Below are 17410 nucleotides of genomic sequence, written 5' to 3'. Positions count from 1 at the left end.
TGGCGGGCGGGCCGCGGTGCATTGTGGGTAACGAGGCGGAAACGGAAACAAGGCATTGTGGGTAACGAGGCAAAATGGCGGCGGGCCGCGGTGCATCGTGGGTAACGAGGGCGGAAATACAAACAAGGCATTGTGGGTAACGAGGCAAAATGGCGGTGCGGGTTGATTGCCGCGGTGCATTGTGGGTAACGAGGCGGAAGTGCCTCCCCCGTTTCAACCGGAAGTAGCGGTGCATTGTGGGATGGCGATGGCCGCCATGAGGGCCGTGTACCTGCTGCGCTCCGCCGCCCCCCGGGCCCGGCCCGGCACCTACGTGGGGTTCACGGTGGATCCGCGGCGGCGGCTGCGGCAGCACAACGGCGGCAGGAGGCGGGGGGGGGGCCCGCAGGACCAGCGGGAGGGGGCCCTGGTGCGGGAGCGCGGCGGGAAATGGGGATTGGAGGGGAAAAATCGGGATTTGGGGGGGAAATTGGGGATTTGAGGGGGATCTGAGGGGGCTTTAGGGGGGGTTTGGGTGTGTTAAAGGGGGAAATTGGGGATTTGAGGGGGAAATTGGGGATTTGAGAGGGAAATTGGGGATTTGAGGGGGAAATTGGGGATTTGAGGGGGGAAATTGGGGGGATTTGGGGGTCTGGATGTGTTAAAGGGGGAAATTGGGGATTTGAGGGGGATTTGAGGGGGGAAATTGGGGGATTTGAGGGGGAAATTGGGGGGTTTGAGGGGGAAATTGGGGATTTGAGGAGGGAAATTGGGGATTTGAGGAGGGAAATTGGGGATTTGAGGGGGAAATTGGGGATTTGAGGGGGGAAAATCGGGATTTGAGGGGGAAAATCGGGATTTGGGGGGGAAATTGGGGATTTGAGGGGGATCTGAGGGGCTTTAGGGGGGGTTTGGGTGTGTTAAAGGGGGAAATTGGGGATTTGAGAGGGAAATTGGGGATCTGAGGGGGAAATTGGGGATTTGAGGGGGAAATTGGGGATTTGAGGGGGGAAATTGGGGATTTGAGGGGGAAATTGGGGATTTGAGGGGGAAATTGGGGATTTGAGGGGGGAAATTGGGGATTTGAGGGGGAAATTGGGGATTTGAGGGGGAAATTGGGGGGTTTGAGGGAGATCTGAGGGGGTTTTGGGGTTTGAGGAGGATTTGAGGGGTTTAAAAGGGATTTTTGGGTGGTTTTTAGGGATTTGGGGTGGTTTAAGGGGGATTTTGGGGAGGTAAAGGGGATTTTGGGGGGCCTAAAGGGGATTTTGGGCGGTTTAAATGGGATTTGGGGTGAATTTAAGGGGATTTGGGGGCAATTTCAAGGGTTTGGGGCCTCAAAAAGAGGATTAGGGGACGGTTCAGGGCACCTGGGAGGGAAACGTGGGAATTTTGGTGATTTTTGGGAAGTTTTGGGGGGAATTTTCTGGAATTTGGAAGGAATTTTGGGTCAATTTATGCAACTGAAGAATTAACAAGCTGCTAATTAACGCAATTAATGAAGCAGACCAATTAATTTTGCCGATTTTGCCCCAAAAAGGGAAATGGAACTTTTCGTCCACGGCTTCCCCTCCGACGTCGCCGCCCTCAGGGTGAGCCCCGCCCCCTTCAGCCCCGCCCACCTCATTAAACCCCAATTAAACCCCGCCCAATTAAGCCCCACCCCGCTTAAGCCCCTCCCACCCCAATCAAACCCCAATTAAAATCTCTCTAATTGAAGCCCCTCCCCTTCCTGCAGTTTGAGTGGGCGTGGCAGCACCCAAGCTCCTCCCACCGCCTCTTTGCCCCGCCCCCGCGCCGCCCCCGGGAGCAGCCAATCAGCTTCGCCCTCCGCGTGCTGCCCCGCCTCCTCCGGGCCCCGCCCTGGTCCCGCCTCCCGCTCCGGATCCGCTGGCTCCGCCCCCCGAGCCCCGCCCTGGAGCTGGCCCCGCCCCCTCACGTGCTGCAGGAGGAGGGGGCGGGGCCTCCGCGCCTTAAAAGGAGAAAGGGGCGGAGCCAAGGGACGGCCGCAGGCGTGGATGGGTGTGGCCTCTGTGGGGAGGTGAGGGGAGGGGCTTGAGGGGGCGGGGCAGAATTTAAATGATTGACATTATTATTAATATTAATATTAATCGTTAATAGCCTTAATAGCTCTGGTTTTAAAGCAACTAAAAATGCAAATTTCACGTAGATTTACGCAATCGGGGCGGGACTTTTTGGGTTTTGACGCTGCCACGCCCCTTTCAGGACCTGGCCACGCCCCTTCTGCGCTGTCCCCGCCCCCCGTGCTCCATGGCCGCCCATCCCCCGTGCCTGGCCCGGCTCTTCCTGGCGCCGGAGCCGCGGCAGCTGCTGCCAATCACGGGCGCCTGTCCCCGGTGAGAGGGGCGGGGCTTGCGCTGGGGGGCGGGGCTTGTGCCGGGGGGCGGGGCTTGTGCCGGGGGCGGGGCTTGTGCCGGGGGGCGGGGCTTGTGCAGGGGGCGGGGCTTGCACCGGGGGGCGGAGCTTCCCCACAGCTCTTTGCCTTATAATGAAAAGGCTCAAAGATGGCGGAAGGGGGGGCGGGGCTTGTGCCGGGGGGCGGGGCTTGTGCCAGGGGGCGGAGCTTCCCCACAGCTCTTTGCCTTATAAGGAAAAGGCTCAAAGATGGCGGAAGTGGGCGGGGCTTGCTGCAAATTCCTTATAAGGAAAAGGGGGGCGTGTCCTGAGCCTGACCCCGCCCCCAGGTGCCACGCCCAGCTCCTCTGGGGGGATCTGATTCGTCGCTGCAAGGGGGAGGCGGAGCCTGAGGAGGAGTGGGAGGAGCCTGATGACATCATCATCCCCAGCTCCGCCCCCACATGAAGCCACGCCCACACAGAAGGTTTTTTAATTCATTTATTTATAATAAAATCAGTTCATTTATAACAAATTATTCATCATTCATTTAAAAGGGCGGGGCCCAACAGGCCACACCCCCATGACGCCATTTCCCCTTTTGTCCCTCCCCCTTTTTGGCGCCATTTTGAGAGATTTTTATTCCAAATTTTTGGGGGATTTTTGGCTCCTCCCTCTCCCAAATTTTGGGAAGTTTTCCCCAATTTCAACACCGAAAAATCCCCATTTTTTTTTCTCACAGGAATCCCATTTTTACCGCCCAAAAAATGCATTTTTTCACCATAAAAACTCCATTTTTCACCCCCAAAAATTCATTTTAATCCGCTTTTTTCCCCCCCCAACCCCCTTTTTTTTTCCCCCCTCCCCTAAGTCTGGGATATTCTCCCTGAACTTCCGGCCGTTTTTCCCGAATTTTCGGTCATTTCTCCCCAAATTTCACTTCTTTTTGGTCTCCTTGCAGGCCACCACGTAGCGCTGGGCCACGTTCAGGGGTGGGGAGTAACCGTCGGCGTAGGAGGTGTCCTCGAAAAGCACGGAATAATCGTCCTGGGGCTGGGGAATTGGGGAATTTTGGGAAAAGTCGTGAATTTCCCACAATTTGGGAAAGGTTTGGGGAGATTTAAGAGGATTTTGGTGACAAGCCCCGCCCCCAGCAACCCCTTATATGGCATTGCCTCTCCTTAGCAACAAGCCCCGCCCCTTAGCAACCCTTATATGGCATTGCCTCTCCTTAGCAACAAGCCCCCGCCCCTTAGCAACCCCTTATATGGCATTGCCTCTCCTTAGCAACAAGCCCCGCCCCTTAGCAACCCCTTATATGGCAGTGCCTCTCCTTAGCAACAAGCCCCGCCCCTTAGCAACCCCTTATATGGCAGTGCCTCTCCTTAGCAACAAGCCCCGCCCCTTAGCAACCCCTTATATGGCAGTGCCTCTCCTTAGCAACAAGCCCCGCCCCTTAGCAACCCCTTATATGGCAGTGCCTCTCCTTAGCAACAAGCCCCGCCCCTTAGCAACCCCTTATATGGCATTGCCTCTCCTTAGCAACAAGCCCCGCCCCTTAGCAACCCCTTATATGGCATTGCCTCTCCTTAGCAACAAGCCCCGCCCCTTAGCAACCCCTTATATGGCAGTGCCTCTCCTTAGCAACAAGCCCCGCCCCTTAGCAACCCCTTATATGGCATTGCCTCTCCTTAGCAACAAGCCCCGCCCCTTAGCAACCCCTTATATAGCAGTGCCTCTCCCTAGCAACAAGCCCCGCCCCCTAGCAACCCCTTATATGGCAGTGCCTCTCCTTAGCAACAAGCCCCGCCCCTTAGCAACCCCTTATATGGCATTGCCTCTCCTTAGCAACAAGCCCCGCCCCCTAGCAACCCCTTATATGGCATTGCCCCCCTTAGCAACAAGCCCCGCCCCTTAGCAACCCCTTATATGGCATTGCCTCTCCTTAGCAACAAGCCCCGCCCCTTAGCAACCCCTTATATGGCAGTGCCTCTCCTTAGCAACAAGCCCCGCCCCTTAGCAACCCCTTATATGGCATTGCCTCTCCTTAGCAACAAGCCCCGCCCCTTAGCAACCCCTTATATGGCATTGCCTCTCCCTAGCAACAAGCCCCGCCCCTTAGCAACCCCTTATATGGCATTGCCTCTCCTTAGCAACAAGCCCCGCCCCCTAGCAACCCCTTATATGGCAGTGCCTCTCCTTAGCAACAAGCCCCGCCCCTTAGCAACCCCTTATATGGCAGTGCCTCTCCTTAGCAACAAGCCCCGCCCCCTTAGCAACCCCTTATATGGCATTGCCTCTCCTTAGCAACAAGCCCCGCCCCTTAGCAACCCCTTATATAGCAGTGCCTCTCCCTAGCAACAAGCCCCGCCCCCTAGCAACCCCTTATATGGCAGTGCCTCTCCTTAGCAACAAGCCCCGCCCCTTAGCAACCCCTTATATGGCATTGCCTCTCCTTAGCAACAAGCCCCGCCCCCTAGCAACCCCTTATATGGCATTGCCCCCCTTAGCAACAAGCCCCGCCCCTTAGCAACCCCTTATATGGCATTGCCTCTCCTTAGCAACAAGCCCCGCCCCTTAGCAACCCCTTATATGGCAGTGCCTCTCCTTAGCAACAAGCCCCGCCCCTTAGCAACCCCTTATATGGCATTGCCTCTCCTTAGCAACAAGCCCCGCCCCTTAGCAACCCCTTATATGGCATTGCCTCTCCCTAGCAACAAGCCCCGCCCCTTAGCAACCCCTTATATGGCATTGCCTCTCCTTAGCAACAAGCCCCGCCCCTTAGCAACCCCTTATATGGCAGTGCCTCTCCTTAGCAACAAACCCCGCCCCTTAGCAACCCCTTATATGGCATTGCCTCTCCTTAGCAACAAGCCCCGCCCCTAGCAACCCCTTATATGGCAGTGCCTCTCCTTAGCAACAAGCCCCGCCCCTTAGCAACCCCTTATATGGCATTGCCTCTCCCTAGCAACAAGCCCCGCCCCTTAGCAACCCCTTATATGGCACTGCCTCTCCTTAGCAACAAGCCCCGCCCCTAGCAACCCCTTATATGGCATTGCCTCTCCTTAGCAACAAGCCCCGCCCCTAGCAACCCCTTATATGGCAGTGCCTCTCCTTAGCAACAAGCCCCGCCCCTTAGCAACCCCTTATATGGCATTGCCTCTCCCTAGCAACAAGCCCCGCCCCTTAGCAACCCCTTATATGGCAGTGCCTCTCCTTAGCAACAAGCCCCGCCCCCTAGCAACCCCTTATATGGCATTGCCTCTCCTTAGCAACAAGCCCCGCCCCTTAGCAACCCCTTATATGGCATTGCCTCCCCTTAGCAACAAGCCCCGTCCCTTAGCAACCCCTTATATGGCATTGCCTCTCCTTAGCAACAAACCCCGCCCCCAGCAACCCCTTATATGGCATTGCCTCTCCTTAGCAACAAGCCCCGCCCCTTAGCAACCCCTCATGGCGGATCCATTTCCCCCCCCATTAAAATCCCGTTTTTTTGGGGAATTTCGGCGGCGTTTTCGGGGCCAATTCCGGGGATTTCGGGGCACTCACGCGCTGAGGCGGGGCGTGGATGAGGGCCCGGTAGAAGCAGGTGGTTTGAGGATACAGGGCCAGCACCAGCTGGTCCTTGTGGAACAGCGCCTCGGGATCCGTCTCCGGGTTGGTTTTCCACTGCGGCAGGGGGATGATCCGGCGCCGGCTCAGCGTGTGGCGCCTGACAAGTTTAAAAAGGTTTGAGGGCATTTGGGGCAAAAAACGGGGGTTTTTGGGATGTTTCAGGGAGGTTCGAGGGGATTTTTTTTGGGATATATGGGGAGGTTTGGAGATTTTGGGGAATGCCGAGAAAATATGGAGAAGTTTGAGAGAATTTCGGGGGGGATTTGTGAAAATATTGGGAAAATATGTGGAGGTTGGGAGGCATTTGTGGAGATTCAAAGAAGTTCTGGGAATTTAAGAAGATTTCGGGGTACTTTGGCATAAAATTTTGGCGATTTTTTATTACTCACTCCTTCCCTTCCTCATCGATGTCGTCCACCTCGTACCTGTGGGAAAACCCATCAAATCCCACAGCTGAAAACCCAAACCCTGAGGCAAAAAAAGCCAATTTTGAGGCAAAAAAGCCGATTTTGGGGTGCGAAGAAGCGAATTTCGGGGCGGTCACTCACTTGTTGGCAGCGTGGCTGTAGCTGACCACCTCGGCCAGGATCCACTGCTCGTCCCCTTCCAGGGCTTTGACCCTCGCGGCACTTTGTCCCCGGTTTGGCCACGTAGTCGCCGGCGGCCGGCACGGCCCCGCACAGGGGAGGGGGTCTGGAGGGGTCAAGAGGTCACCCCCAAAATTCCTGACCCCCAAAACCCCCCCCCTGGTTCCACCACGAAATTCAAAAATTTACCCCAAAAATGGGGATTTTTTGCTGCAAAATCGGTGATCTTTACCCAAAACCCTCCTGGTTTTACCCCAAAATCAACGCTTTCGGCACTAAATTACCCAATTTAGCCCCGAAATTGGATGTTTTACCTTAAAATCGCCCATTTCCATCCCTAACTAATCCAACACAGCAGCACCACCCTAAAATCCCCATTTTCCCCTCCAAATTCCCCGTTTTTTTTCTCCCAAATCACCGTTTCTTTCCCCGTAAATTTCAATCTTTTCCCCCCAGAACCCCTCTCTGCCCTCCCAAACCCTCGCTATTCCCTCAAATCCCCAGGTTTTCCCCCGTTTTTCCTCACTTTTCCCCGGGCTTCCCGATCCACAGCGGCAGCGTCATGGCCGACTGCTGCAGCAGCGTCATCAGCACCCCCCTCCTCATCGTCTTCCTGGGCGGCTCCGCCTCGCTGTAAATCCCGGCGATTTTGGCCGCTGCGAGGAAAACATCAACAAAACAAAAAATAAACTGAAAATCCCGAGGGGTTTGGGTGGAATTTTGAGGGGTTTTGAGGGGTTTTGAGGGGTCCGGGGCGTTTTCCCGCCGTTTTTTTCCCGCCCGCCCGGCGTGAGGGGAGCGGCGCCGCAGCGCCCCCTGGCGGCCGTACCGATGCGGCGCTCCTCCAGCAGCGATTTGATCTCGGCGATTTTATCCAAAGCTCTCCGGAGAACGCTAAAAAAACGATAAAAAACCAGGAGGGAAAAAGATTAAAAATCGGGAAAAGAGGTGGGTTAGGGGAGGGGAGGGATCTGAGCGAGGAATGGGGGAAAAATGGGGGTTTGGGGGGAAAAATGGGGGTTTTGGGGGGGGATAAAGGGAGGGAGGAGGGTGAAAAAATGGGATTTTTTAAGGGAAAATTAGGAGGGAATTTTGAGGGGGAAAAGGGTGAGGGGAGAGAGCAAAAAATTCGATGCAATGAGGAGGAAGGGTGGAGGGGGGAAAGGTGGGGATTTGAGGGGGGAAAAGTGGGAATTGGAGGTCAGTGAGCAGAAATTTGAGGGGAAAAAGTGAAAATCTGAGGGGGGAAAAAACATGAATTTGCAGGGGTGAAGTAGAAATGTGAGGAATGGGAGGTTTTTTTTGGGATGTAAGTGGGAATTGGAGGTCAATAAGCAGAAATTTGAGGGGAAAAAGTGAAAATCTGAGGGGGAAAAAGCATGAATTTGCAGGGGTGAAGTAGAAATGTGAAGTTTTTTTGGGATGTAAGTGGGAATTCCGGACTCTAAGCAGAAATTTGAGGGAAAAAGTGAAAATCTGAGGGGAAAAAACATGAATTTGCAGGGGTAAAGTAGAAATGTGAGGAATGGGAGGTTTTTTTGGGATTTAAGTGGGAATTCCGGACTCTAAGCAGAAATTGAGGGGAAAAAGTGAAAATCTGAGGGGGAAAAAGCGAAAATCTGAGGGGAAAAAAGCATGAATTTGCAGGGGTGAAGTAGAAATGTGAGGAATGGGAGGTTTTTTTTGGATGTAAGTGGGAATTCCGGACTCTAAGCAGAAATTTGAGGGGAAAAAGTGAAAATCTGAGGGGGAAAAAGCATGGATTTGCAGGGGTAAAGTAGAAATGTGAGGTTTTTTTGGGATTTAAGTGGGAATTCCGGACTCTAAGCAGAAATTTGAGGGGAAAAAGTGAAAATCTGAAGGGGAAAAAGCATGAATTTGCAGGGGTAAAGTAGAAATGTGAGGAATGTGAGGGTTTTTTTGGGATGTAAGTGGGAATTCCGGACTCTAAGCAGAAATTTGAGGGGAAAAAATGAAAATCTGAGGGGGAAAAAGCATGAATTTGCAGGGGTAAAGTAGAAATGTGAGGAATGGGAGGTTTTTTTGGGATTTAAGTGGGAATTCCGGACTCACTTGCACTCGGCCTCGGCGTCGGCCTTGGCTGTGGTGTAGAGCCCGCGGAGCTTGGTGCGGTAATAGGGGAAACTGGGGGGTCCCAGGAGGGTCAGGAGGTCCCAAAAACCCCCAAAATCCCCCCAAAATTCTCCCCCAAAACCCCGGGATTTTTTTACTTTTGTTCTCCGTCTGCATCCGCTCGTGCGTCTTCTGGATGTTCACCAGGTTGTGCTCGCTGCGGGAGCGCTCCTCCTGAGGGAGAAAAGTGGGAAAGGGTTGGGAAAAAATCGCGAAAAACGAAAGTAAAATAAGGGAAAAAAAAGGGGGAAATGAGAGAAAAAAAAAGAGGAGAAAGGGTAAAAATAATATAAAATAAATTTAGTGATAAAGGGGGATTTATAAGGAAAAAAAAACGAAGGGTTTGGAGTGTTGTAGTTAATAAAGGGGGATTTTTCAAGGAAAAAAAGGGACTTTTGGAGGGAAATTAGGAATTTTAGGGGGATAATTGAAGATTTTGGGGGGAAATTGGGGGTTGGAGGTTCTAATAAAGATTTTTTTTGGGGAAAAAGGAGGATTTGAAGGGGAAAAAGAGCACATTGGGAGGAATAAAGGGGATTTTGAGGGGAAAAAGAGGGAAAAACAGGGATTTGAGTCGATTAAGGGGGATTTGGGGTAGAAGTGGGTGATTTCGGAGCAGAAAAGTGCAATTTTAGGGTAAAATCGGTCAGTTTCAGAGTAAAATTTGTGACTTTGGGGTAAAAAAAACCATTTTGCAATAGGAATGGGCGTTCTTATGATAAAACAGGTGATTTTAGGGCTAGATGGGCTCGATTTTTGGGTAAAATGGGCGGTTTGGGGGGAAGAAATGGGAGATTTTGTGAGGTTTGTGATGGGAAACGGAGGATCTTGAGGGAAAACGAAGAATTTGTGAGGCAAAATGCAAACTTGTGAGGGGAAATGAGGGGCTAAGAAGAGGTCCGTGAGGGGAAAGAGGTCATTTGGGGTGAGATGGGAGATTTTTGGGATCCCTTAATGGAAAGAGATGATTCGGGGCGGGGGAAATGGGAGATTGTTGGGGTCTGTGAAGGGAAAGGGAGGGGAAACAGCGGGATCGGTGAGGAGCAATGCGGGGAAAGCGGAGGGAACGGGGATGGAGGGAGGGAATGGAGGATCCTGAGGAGGAACGGGGAATCCTAACAGGAAACGGGAGATCCTTGAACCCCTAAACCCTGGGGAAATGCGGTACCTGCGTCTGTTTAATGAGCTGGTGCAGCTCCCCCAGCAGCTCCGCGATGCGCGAATCGGCCGAGACCAGCGCCATGACCGGAGACCCCAACGGGGCTGGGGGGGCAAAATGGCGGCGGCTCCTGAGGGGGAGAGAAAGGGGCGGGGAAAGGGGGCGGAGCCTCCTGAGGAGCGGCACAAACCACGCCCCCACAGCGCCATATATGGGCAAAGACCCGCCCCCTTTCCTAATTTGGATTGAAGGGTTAATTTGTGTTCATTATTATGTTGATTTATGCACGGGGGTTAAACCACGCCCACAGTAAATCCTTCTATGATTGGCCGCTTCCCAAGCCACGCCCCCTCATTGCCTAACGCGGCTCCTTAAGCCACGCCCCCAGCCGGGCTCAGTCACGTGACGGCGGCGTCACGTGAGCAGCGCCCAAGATGGCGGACGAGGAGCCGCTGCTGCCGGCGGGTGAGAGCCAAAAGAAATCGGGATTAAAACGGGAATAAAACCCGGGAATTCGGGATAAAAACCGGGATAAAAACCGGGATAAAAACCGGCAGTGCAAACCCGGATAAGGGGCCGGGAAAGGGAAGCGGGAGTGGGGATCGGGGCCCTAAAACGGGACCGGGAGCCGCGAGCAACCCCGAATCTCCTCAGATTTCCCCGAAATGCCCCCAAAATTCCCGCTCGATGTCTCCCCTCCCCCACAGCCGATGACTCCGCCCCTCCCCCGCCGCCCCCGACCCCCTCCTGGCGAATCGGAGCCGCTTTTTGGTGAGTGCCCCGCCCACGCCCCGTTAGGCCCCGCCCCCGCGCCAGACCACGCCCCTAAAGCCCCTCCCCCACCCTCAACCACCCCGAATTTCCCGCCAAAACGGAGCCATTTAGGAGCCCCGCCCATTTAAGCCACGCCTCGCCGAGTCACGCCCACACTTGGCCACGCCCACATCGAGACCACGCCCACCCAAGCCCCTCCCCCATCCTCGAAACCCCCCCACGAATTTCCCGCCAAAACGGCACCGTTGAAGCGCCAAATTTCCCGCCAAAACGGAGCCTTTCAGACCCTCCCCTCCCCCACAACCACGCCCACCCTCGGCCACGCCCCCGGGCCACGCCCCCCAGGCCCCGCCCCCCTAAGCCCCGCCCCCCTAAGCCCCGCCCCCGCAGGGTCCTGGGCCTGTGCAATAACCTCCCCCCTAAGCCCCGCCCCCCACACGAGGCCCCGCCCCCTAAGCCCCGCCCCCGCAGGATCCTGGGCCTGTGCAATAACCTCCCGTACGTGGTGATGCTGAGCGCCGCCCGCGACCTGCTGGAGCCACGCCCCGTGAGTGGCCACGCCCTCCTTAAAGGGACCGCGCCTTCTTTCTCCGGAAGGCCACGCCCCTTCCCGGTCAGAAGTTTCCGGAATTTGGGGGGATTTGGGTTTTTTCCCGGATTTTTTTAGGGGGAGGAGCCGCGGAACCGGAGCCGGCACGACTGCGACCCCGTGGGGACCGGGGTGGGTGGGGCTTGAGGGGGCGGGGCCAAACTGGGCGGGGTCTGAGGGGGTGGGGCTTGGAAAGGTGATGGGTGAATGGAGGGGCTTAACAGGGTGGGGCTTGAGGGGTGGGGCTTAATGGGGTGGGGCTTAAGGGGTGGGGATTAAAGGGGTGGGCTTAAAGGGGTAAGGGTTAATGGGAGGGGCTTAACAGGGTGGGGCTTAAAGGGGTGGGGCTTAATGGGAGGGGCTTAAAGGGGTGGGGCTTAATGGGAGGGGCTTAATGGGAGGGGCTTGAGGGGTGGGGCCTAAAGGGGTGGGGCTTAAAGGGGTGGGGCTTAATGGGGTGGGGATTAAAGGGGTGGGGCCTAAAGGGGTGGGGATTAAAGGGGTGGGAATTAAAGGGGTGGGGCTTAACAGGGTGGGGCTTAATGGGGTGGGGATTAAAGGGGTGGGGCTTATTAGGGTGGGGATTAAAATGAAATGTGCTTTAAGGGGAGGGGCTCCAGTGGGTGGGGCTGAGTGGGGTGGGCGTGTCCGGGTGGGCGTGGCCTGACCCCGCCCCTCAGGCCGTGCTCTTGGCCGACGTCGTCCCCGCCCTGGGGGTGAAGCTGCTGCTGACTGCTGCTGCCCCTGCTGGGGCCTCACCTGCCCGACAGGTGAGGGGGGCGGGGCTTAAAGGGGCGGGGCTGGAAGGGGGAGGGGCTTTGGAAGGGGGGAAATGGAATTTTTGGGGGGAGGAAAATGAGGAAGATTTTGGGAAGCGGGCGGGGTTTGGGGAAGGGGCGTGTCCGGGCTGTGGCCCCGCCCCCAGGTGTGGCCTCCCGCAGGTGTCGCGTGGTGGGCGTGGCCCTGAGCCTGTGGGGCAGCGTCAGCGCCGTGGCCGCGGCCAGAGGGACCCTGAGCAGCCTGGGGGGTGAGTGGTCACTCAGGGGTCACTCAGGGGTCACTCAGGGGTCAGGGGTCACTCAGGGGTCACTCAGGGTCACTCAGGGGTCACTCAGGGGTCACTCAGGGGTCACTCAGGGGTCAGAGGTCACTCAGGGTCATCAGGGGTCACTCAGGGTCACTCAGGGGTCACTCAGTGGTCACTCAGGGGTCAAGAGGTCACTCAGGGGTCACTCAGGGTCACTCAGGGTCACTCAGCGTCACTCAGGGTCATCAGGGATCACTCAGGGGTCACTCAGGGGTCACTCAGGGTCACTCAGGGGTCACTCAGTGGTCACTCAGGGGTCACTCAGGGGTCAGTGGTCACTCAGGGGTCACTCAGGGGTCACTGTGGTCACTTTGCTCACTCAGGGATCGCTCTGGGCAGTGCGGGGGCGGGGCTGGGCGAGGTCACCTTCCTGACCTTGGCCTCCTCCTACTCCAGGTAAGGGGGGCGTGGCCTCACCTGGGACCACGCCCACTTTGGCCACGCCCCAAACCCAAGGGGGCGGCTCCTGCAATAACCCCCAAATGGCTCCTCCCCCCAAAGTGGGCGTGGCCTGACCCGGCTCCTCCCCCCCGCAGCTCCGGCCTCTCCTATTGGTCGTCGGGGACGGGCGCGGCCGGGCTGGGCGGGGCTCTGGGGTTTTGGGGGCTGCGGGCGCTGCTGCCCCTCCCCCACGCGCTGCTGCCCGCCCTGGCCCTGCCCCCGGCCATGCTGCTCAGGTCAGGCCCCAAATTCCCCCTTTTTACCCCCAAAATCCCCTTTTTGTTTCTCCATTTCCCGCCAAAACCCCCGCGGAGGGGGCGGGGCCTCCCTTTGGCTCCTCCCCCCCCTCTGGATTTGGGGATTTTTCCCCATTTTTGTGTTTTTCTCCCCCAGTTTTTTCTTCCTCCTGGGCCCTGCCCCTCCCCCCAGGCCGGAGCCGCCCCTCCCCCCACCCGATGAGGGGGGCGGGTCCAGGGTGGGGTCCTGGGGCGTGGCCAAGGTGAGAAAGGGGCGGGGCTTGAAGGGGAGGGGCCTGAAAAGGGGGGGAAAATTGGGGAGATTTGGGGTTAAAAAATTGGGGAGATTTTGGGAATTCTGTCCGGGGGGGAGGGGCCTGAAGGGTGGGGGAGGGGAAATGGGGGGGGTGGGGGTGGGGGGAGGGGCTTGGTCTGACCCCGCCCCTCCCCCCACCCCCCACAGGCCGCCCTCCGCCTCGGGGCGCCGCTGGGCCTCGTTTACTTCGCTGAGTACTTCGTTAATCAGGGGCTGGTGGGTGGGGGAGGGGCAATGGGGGGTGGGGGAGGGGAAATGGGGGTGGGGGAGGGGAAATGGGGGTGGGGGAGGGGATTTGTGGGGTGGGGGAAGGGCTGGGGGGGTGGGGGAGGGGATTTGTGGGGTGGGGGAGGGGCGGGAGGGGAGTGGGGGAGGGGATTTGTGGGGTGGGGGAGGGGAATTGGGAGTGGGGGAGGGGATTTGTGGGGTGGGGGAGGGGAAATGGGGGTGGGAGAGGGGCAATGGGGGGTGGGGGAGGGGCTGGGGGGGTGGGGGAGGGGCAATGGGGGGGTGGGGGAGGGGATTTGTGGAGTGGGGGAGGGGAAATGGGGGTGGGGGAGGGGATTTGTGGAGTGGGGGAGGGGCTTGGGGAGTGGGGGAGGGGAAATGGGGGTGGGGGAGGGGCTGGGGGGGTGGGGGAGGGGCAATGGGGGTGGGGGAGGGGAAATGGAGGGGTGGGGGAGGGGCTTAAGGGGGGTGGGGGAGGGGATTTGTGGGGGGAGGAGGGGCTTGAGGGGAGGGGCAGGGGCTTAAGGGGAGTGGGGGAGGGGCTTGGGGGGTGGGGGAGGGGCTTAAGGGGAGTGGGGGAGGGGCTTGGGGGGTGGGGGAGGAGATTTGGGGGGTGGGGGAGGGGATTTGTGGGGTGGGGGAGGGGCTTGGGGAGTGGGGGAGGGGATTTGTGTGGTGGGGGAGGGGCTTTAGGGGTGGGGGAGGGCCTTTGTGGGGTGGGGGAGGGGCGGGAGGGGGGAAATGAGGGTGGGGGAGGGGCAACAAGTGGCGGATTTCGGGGTGGGGGAGGGGCCGAAACGGCAGAATCGGGGTGGGGGGGTGGGGGAAAGGGGGGGGGGCGCGAGGAGAGGGGGGAGGGGCCAGGGGCGCGCAGCCCCTCCCCCACCCCTCTCAGCCCCTCCCCTCCCCCCCCCAGATGGAGCTGCTCTACTTCCCGTCCTCGCCCCTCCCCCACAGCGCCCAGTACCGCACGTGAGTGGGGGAGGGGCGGGTGGGGGTGGGGGAGGGGGTGGAGGGGAGCCCCTCCCCCACCCTTCCCCGGCTCTCCCCTCCCCCCCGCAGGCTGCAGCTCCTGTACCAGGCCGGCGTCTTCCTCTCGCGCTCGTCCCTGCGCTGCCTCCGCCTGCGCCGCCTCTGGCCGCTGGCCCTGGCCCAGGTGCTGCCCCTCGTTACCATCCCCTGTTAATTAAATCCCATTCCGCCCCTCTCCCGCCTCAAATCCCTTTTATTGACATGCTTTCCCAAAATTATTCCGCATTTTCCCACGTTTTTCCCCATTTTTCCCACATTTTTCCCAATTTTCCCCAATTTTTCCCAATTTTTCCCAATTATTTCCCAATTTTTCCCAATTTTTTCCCAATTTTCTCACATTTTTCCCCATTTTCCCCCCATTTTTCCCAAATTTTCCCCAATTTTTCCAATTTCCCCACATTCATTTTTTTCCATTTTCCCCCCATTTTCCCCCAATTTTTCGCAATTATTTCCCAATTTTCCCGCATTTTTCCCCAATTTTCACCCATTTTCCCCAAATTTTCCCCAATTCCTTCCCCATTTACCCAAATTTTCCCCAATTTTACCCAATTTCCCCACATTTTTCCCCATTTTCCCCCCATTTCCCCAAATTTTTCCCAATTATTTCCCAATTTTCCCGCATTTTTCCCCAATTTTCACCCTTTTTCCCCAATTTTCCCCATTTTCCCGCATTTTTCCACAATTTTCACCCATTTTCCCTCAAATTTCTCCCAATTATTTCCCAATTTTTCCCCAACTTTTGCCCATTTTCCCTCAAATTTCCCTCCCAGCGTTTCCCCATTTCCCCCCGTTTTTAACCGAATTCCCCCGTTTTCATCCCAATTTTTCCCATTTTTAACCAATTTTTTTTTCCCTTTTTTTCTCCCTCCCCTCGCTGGCCCCGCCCCCAGGTGCTGCTGGCCGCGTTCCTATTGGCTGCCGTAGCTGTCAATCACCTCCTGCCCTCGCTGGGCGTGGCCGCAGCGCTGGCGGTGGGGGAGGGGCTGGTGGGGGAGGGGCCTACGGGAACGCCTTCCTCAACCTGAGTGACCAGGTGAGTGACCCCTGACCCCTGAGTGACCCCTGAGTGACCCCTGAGTGACCAAAGTGACCACAGTGACCCCTGAGTGACCCCCGAGTGACCCCTGAGTGACCCTGAGTGACCCCTGAGTGACCACTGAGTGACCCCTGAGTGACCCTGACTGACCTCTGACCCCTGAGTGACCCCTGAGTGACCCTGAGTGACCCCTGAGTGACCTCTGAGTGACCCCTGACTGACCTCTGACCCCTGAGTGACCCCTGAGTGACCCTGAGTGACCCCTGAGTGACCCCTGAGTGACCCCTGAGTGACCCTGAGTGACCACTGACCCCTGAGTGACCCCTAAATGACCCCTGAGTGACCCCTGAGTGACCTCTGAGTGACCCCTGAGTGACCCTGAGTGACCTCTCTGTCCACAGGTGTCCCCTCCCCAGCAGCCGCTGGCCGTGGCCGTGGTCACTCTGATGTCCGAAGTCGCCATCGCCGTGGCCGGAGGGGTCGCCCTGGGGGCTCACGCTGCCTTCTGCGGCCAGGAGTGACCACTGAGTGACCTCTGACCTCTGAGTGACCTCTGACCCCTGAGTGACTCCTGAGTGACCCTGAGTGACCTCTGACCCCTGAGTGACTCCTGAGTGACCACTGAGTGACCTCTGACCTCTGAGTGACCCCTGAGTGACCCCTGAGTGACCCTGAGTGACCCCTGAGTGACCTCTGAGTGACCTCTGACCCCTGAGTGACCCCTGAGTTACCCCTGAGTGACCCCTGAGTGACCCTGAGTGACCTCTGAGTGACCCCTGAGTGACCTCTGACCCTGAGTGACCCCTGAGTGACCCCTGAGTGACCCCTGAGTGACCCCTGAGTGACCACAAGGAGCGGTCACTGTGTGACCCCTGACCCGACCTGGGCAGATTTTTCCATTAAAAAAGGGAAATTTTGGGTTTTTTCATTGATTTTTTAAATTAAATTAATCATTAATTCAATTAATCATTAATTCAATTAATCATTAATTCAATTAGAGGTAAATTAACGATTCATTAGGGTGAATTAATTAAGAGAGGTGATTAATGGGCGAAAAATGGGATTTTTGGAGGTAAAAAGGAGGAATTTTGATGCCAAAAAAGTGGATTTTGAGGTTAAAAAAAGGTGAATTCTGAAGTTTAAAAAATGGTGACTTTTTAGCCCAAAAAAGGTCAATTTTAAAATAAAAAAATTAATAAGTTTTGAGGTAAAAATGGTTCGTGGCGAATTTAAAAATGGTGAGTTTTGAGGGGAAAGTTGTTCATTTTGAGGTTAAAAATCGCCAAATTTGAGGTAAAAAAATCCCCAAGTCTGAGGGAAAAGATCCCGAATTCGAAGCAAAGAAATCGAATTTTATTAAAAATATTCGATTTCTACCCAGAAACGCGAATTTAGGGGTAAAACTCGACATTTTTGGGTCAAAACCGGCGGATTTGGAGAGGGGAAAACCCCGGGAATTGTGAGGGGAAAATTCGGGATTTGTGAGGTAAAAACCTGCGAATTCTGAGGGGAAAAACGCCGGATTTGCGGCTAAAATGTCGATTGTTATTTAAAACCTTGGATTCTCACCCGAGGCGCGATTTCGGAGGCGTTTTTGGGGTAAAATCGGCCGATTTTGGGTCCTTTCCCGGAGTCGCTTTCCCGCCGCTCCCCGCGCAGTAAAATCGAGAATTTCTGAGGGAAAAAAGTGAATTTTCAGAGAAAACAATCGCAAAACAATCGCTGAGCGCAGAAAGCCGCGGGTTTTAGGGTGAAAAGTGATGAATTCTGAGGTAAAAAGTCGCGAATTCTGAGGTAAAAAGTCGCGAATTCTGAGGTAAAAAGTCGCGAATTCTGAGGTAAA

At 56.2% G+C, this 17410-nt stretch overlaps 3 protein-coding genes and 3 long non-coding RNA genes across 15 annotated transcripts; 4 read left to right on the top strand and 2 right to left on the bottom strand.

Moving 5' to 3' along the window:
* The first annotated feature begins 232 nt into the window (after nt 1–232).
* On the top strand, nt 233–2869 carry SLX1A (SLX1 homolog A, structure-specific endonuclease subunit). Its single transcript, XM_058860900.1, is given in 6 exon segments — nt 233–373; nt 375–409; nt 1520–1571; nt 1718–2020; nt 2206–2336; nt 2685–2869. Coding segments are annotated over 6 exon segments (771 nt in total). The 5' UTR covers nt 233–241; the 3' UTR covers nt 2803–2869.
* Nucleotides 2870–2984: 115 nt separating this feature from the next.
* SGF29 (SAGA complex associated factor 29) lies at nt 2985–9927 on the bottom strand. Its single transcript, XM_058860916.1, is given in 10 exon segments — nt 2985–3387; nt 5884–6046; nt 6339–6374; nt 6498–6578; nt 6580–6642; nt 7063–7192; nt 7366–7430; nt 8610–8681; nt 8752–8843; nt 9838–9927. Coding segments are annotated over 10 exon segments (894 nt in total). The 5' UTR covers nt 9913–9927; the 3' UTR covers nt 2985–3270.
* On the top strand, nt 7854–8668 carry LOC131590660 (uncharacterized). The gene is made up of 3 exons (XR_009280195.1): nt 7854–7891; nt 8006–8068; nt 8574–8668. It is a non-coding gene; the product is annotated as an uncharacterized LOC131590660 (long non-coding RNA).
* A 186-nt stretch (nt 9928–10113) lies between the features above and the next one.
* CLN3 (CLN3 lysosomal/endosomal transmembrane protein, battenin) lies at nt 10114–16107 on the top strand. Of its 9 annotated transcripts, none has more exons than XM_058860887.1 (13): nt 10224–10293; nt 10536–10599; nt 11074–11149; nt 11270–11323; nt 11872–11961; nt 12133–12218; nt 12815–12955; nt 13113–13218; nt 13419–13487; nt 14416–14471; nt 14562–14655; nt 15422–15564; nt 15969–16107. In XM_058860887.1, exons 1-12 carry the CDS (start codon nt 10263–10265, stop codon nt 15554–15556), a joined length of 1002 nt encoding a protein of 333 aa, XP_058716870.1. In that variant the 5' UTR covers nt 10224–10262; the 3' UTR covers nt 15557–15564; nt 15969–16107. The 9 variants fall into 9 exon arrangements, with proteins under 9 accessions (XP_058716873.1, XP_058716875.1, XP_058716876.1 ...); XM_058860891.1 differs by lacking the exon at nt 13113–13218 and adding an exon at nt 12602–12674 and having other exon boundaries at nt 10229–10293; XM_058860885.1 differs by lacking the exon at nt 14416–14471 and having other exon boundaries at nt 10132–10293.
* LOC131590648 (uncharacterized) lies at nt 15982–16486 on the bottom strand. Of its 2 annotated transcripts, none has more exons than XR_009280183.1 (3): nt 16360–16486; nt 16248–16321; nt 15982–16118 (listed from the first exon to the last, which is right to left on the bottom strand). It is a non-coding gene; the product is annotated as an uncharacterized LOC131590648 (long non-coding RNA). The 2 variants fall into 2 exon arrangements; XR_009280182.1 differs by having other exon boundaries at nt 16248–16269; nt 16331–16404.
* Nucleotides 16152–16495, top strand: LOC131590661 (uncharacterized). The gene is made up of 2 exons (XR_009280196.1): nt 16152–16192; nt 16377–16495. It is a non-coding gene; the product is annotated as an uncharacterized LOC131590661 (long non-coding RNA).
* Nucleotides 16496–17410: the final 915 nt, after the last annotated feature.

The sequence above is a fragment of the Poecile atricapillus genome, chromosome 34 (assembly GCF_030490865.1).
Source record: "Poecile atricapillus isolate bPoeAtr1 chromosome 34, bPoeAtr1.hap1, whole genome shotgun sequence".
In the NCBI taxonomy this organism is placed as follows: domain Eukaryota; kingdom Metazoa; phylum Chordata; class Aves; order Passeriformes; family Paridae; genus Poecile; species Poecile atricapillus.
The sequence above is the reverse complement of the archived record's forward strand: the minus strand, read 5'-3'. Positions and strand labels throughout refer to the sequence as shown.

Bases quoted from the DNA above. Each gene is read 5' to 3' on its own strand.
- CLN3 (XM_058860885.1), top strand. From the start codon at position 10,263: ATGGCGGACGAGGAGCCGCTGCTGCCGGCGG. The intron at 12,219-12,814 runs GTGAGTGGTCAC...TCCCCCCCGCAG, and splicing joins GACCCTGAGCAGCCTGGGGG to CTCCGGCCTCTCCTATTGGT. The intron at 13,219-13,418 runs GTGAGAAAGGGG...CACCCCCCACAG, and splicing joins GGTCCTGGGGCGTGGCCAAG to GCCGCCCTCCGCCTCGGGGC.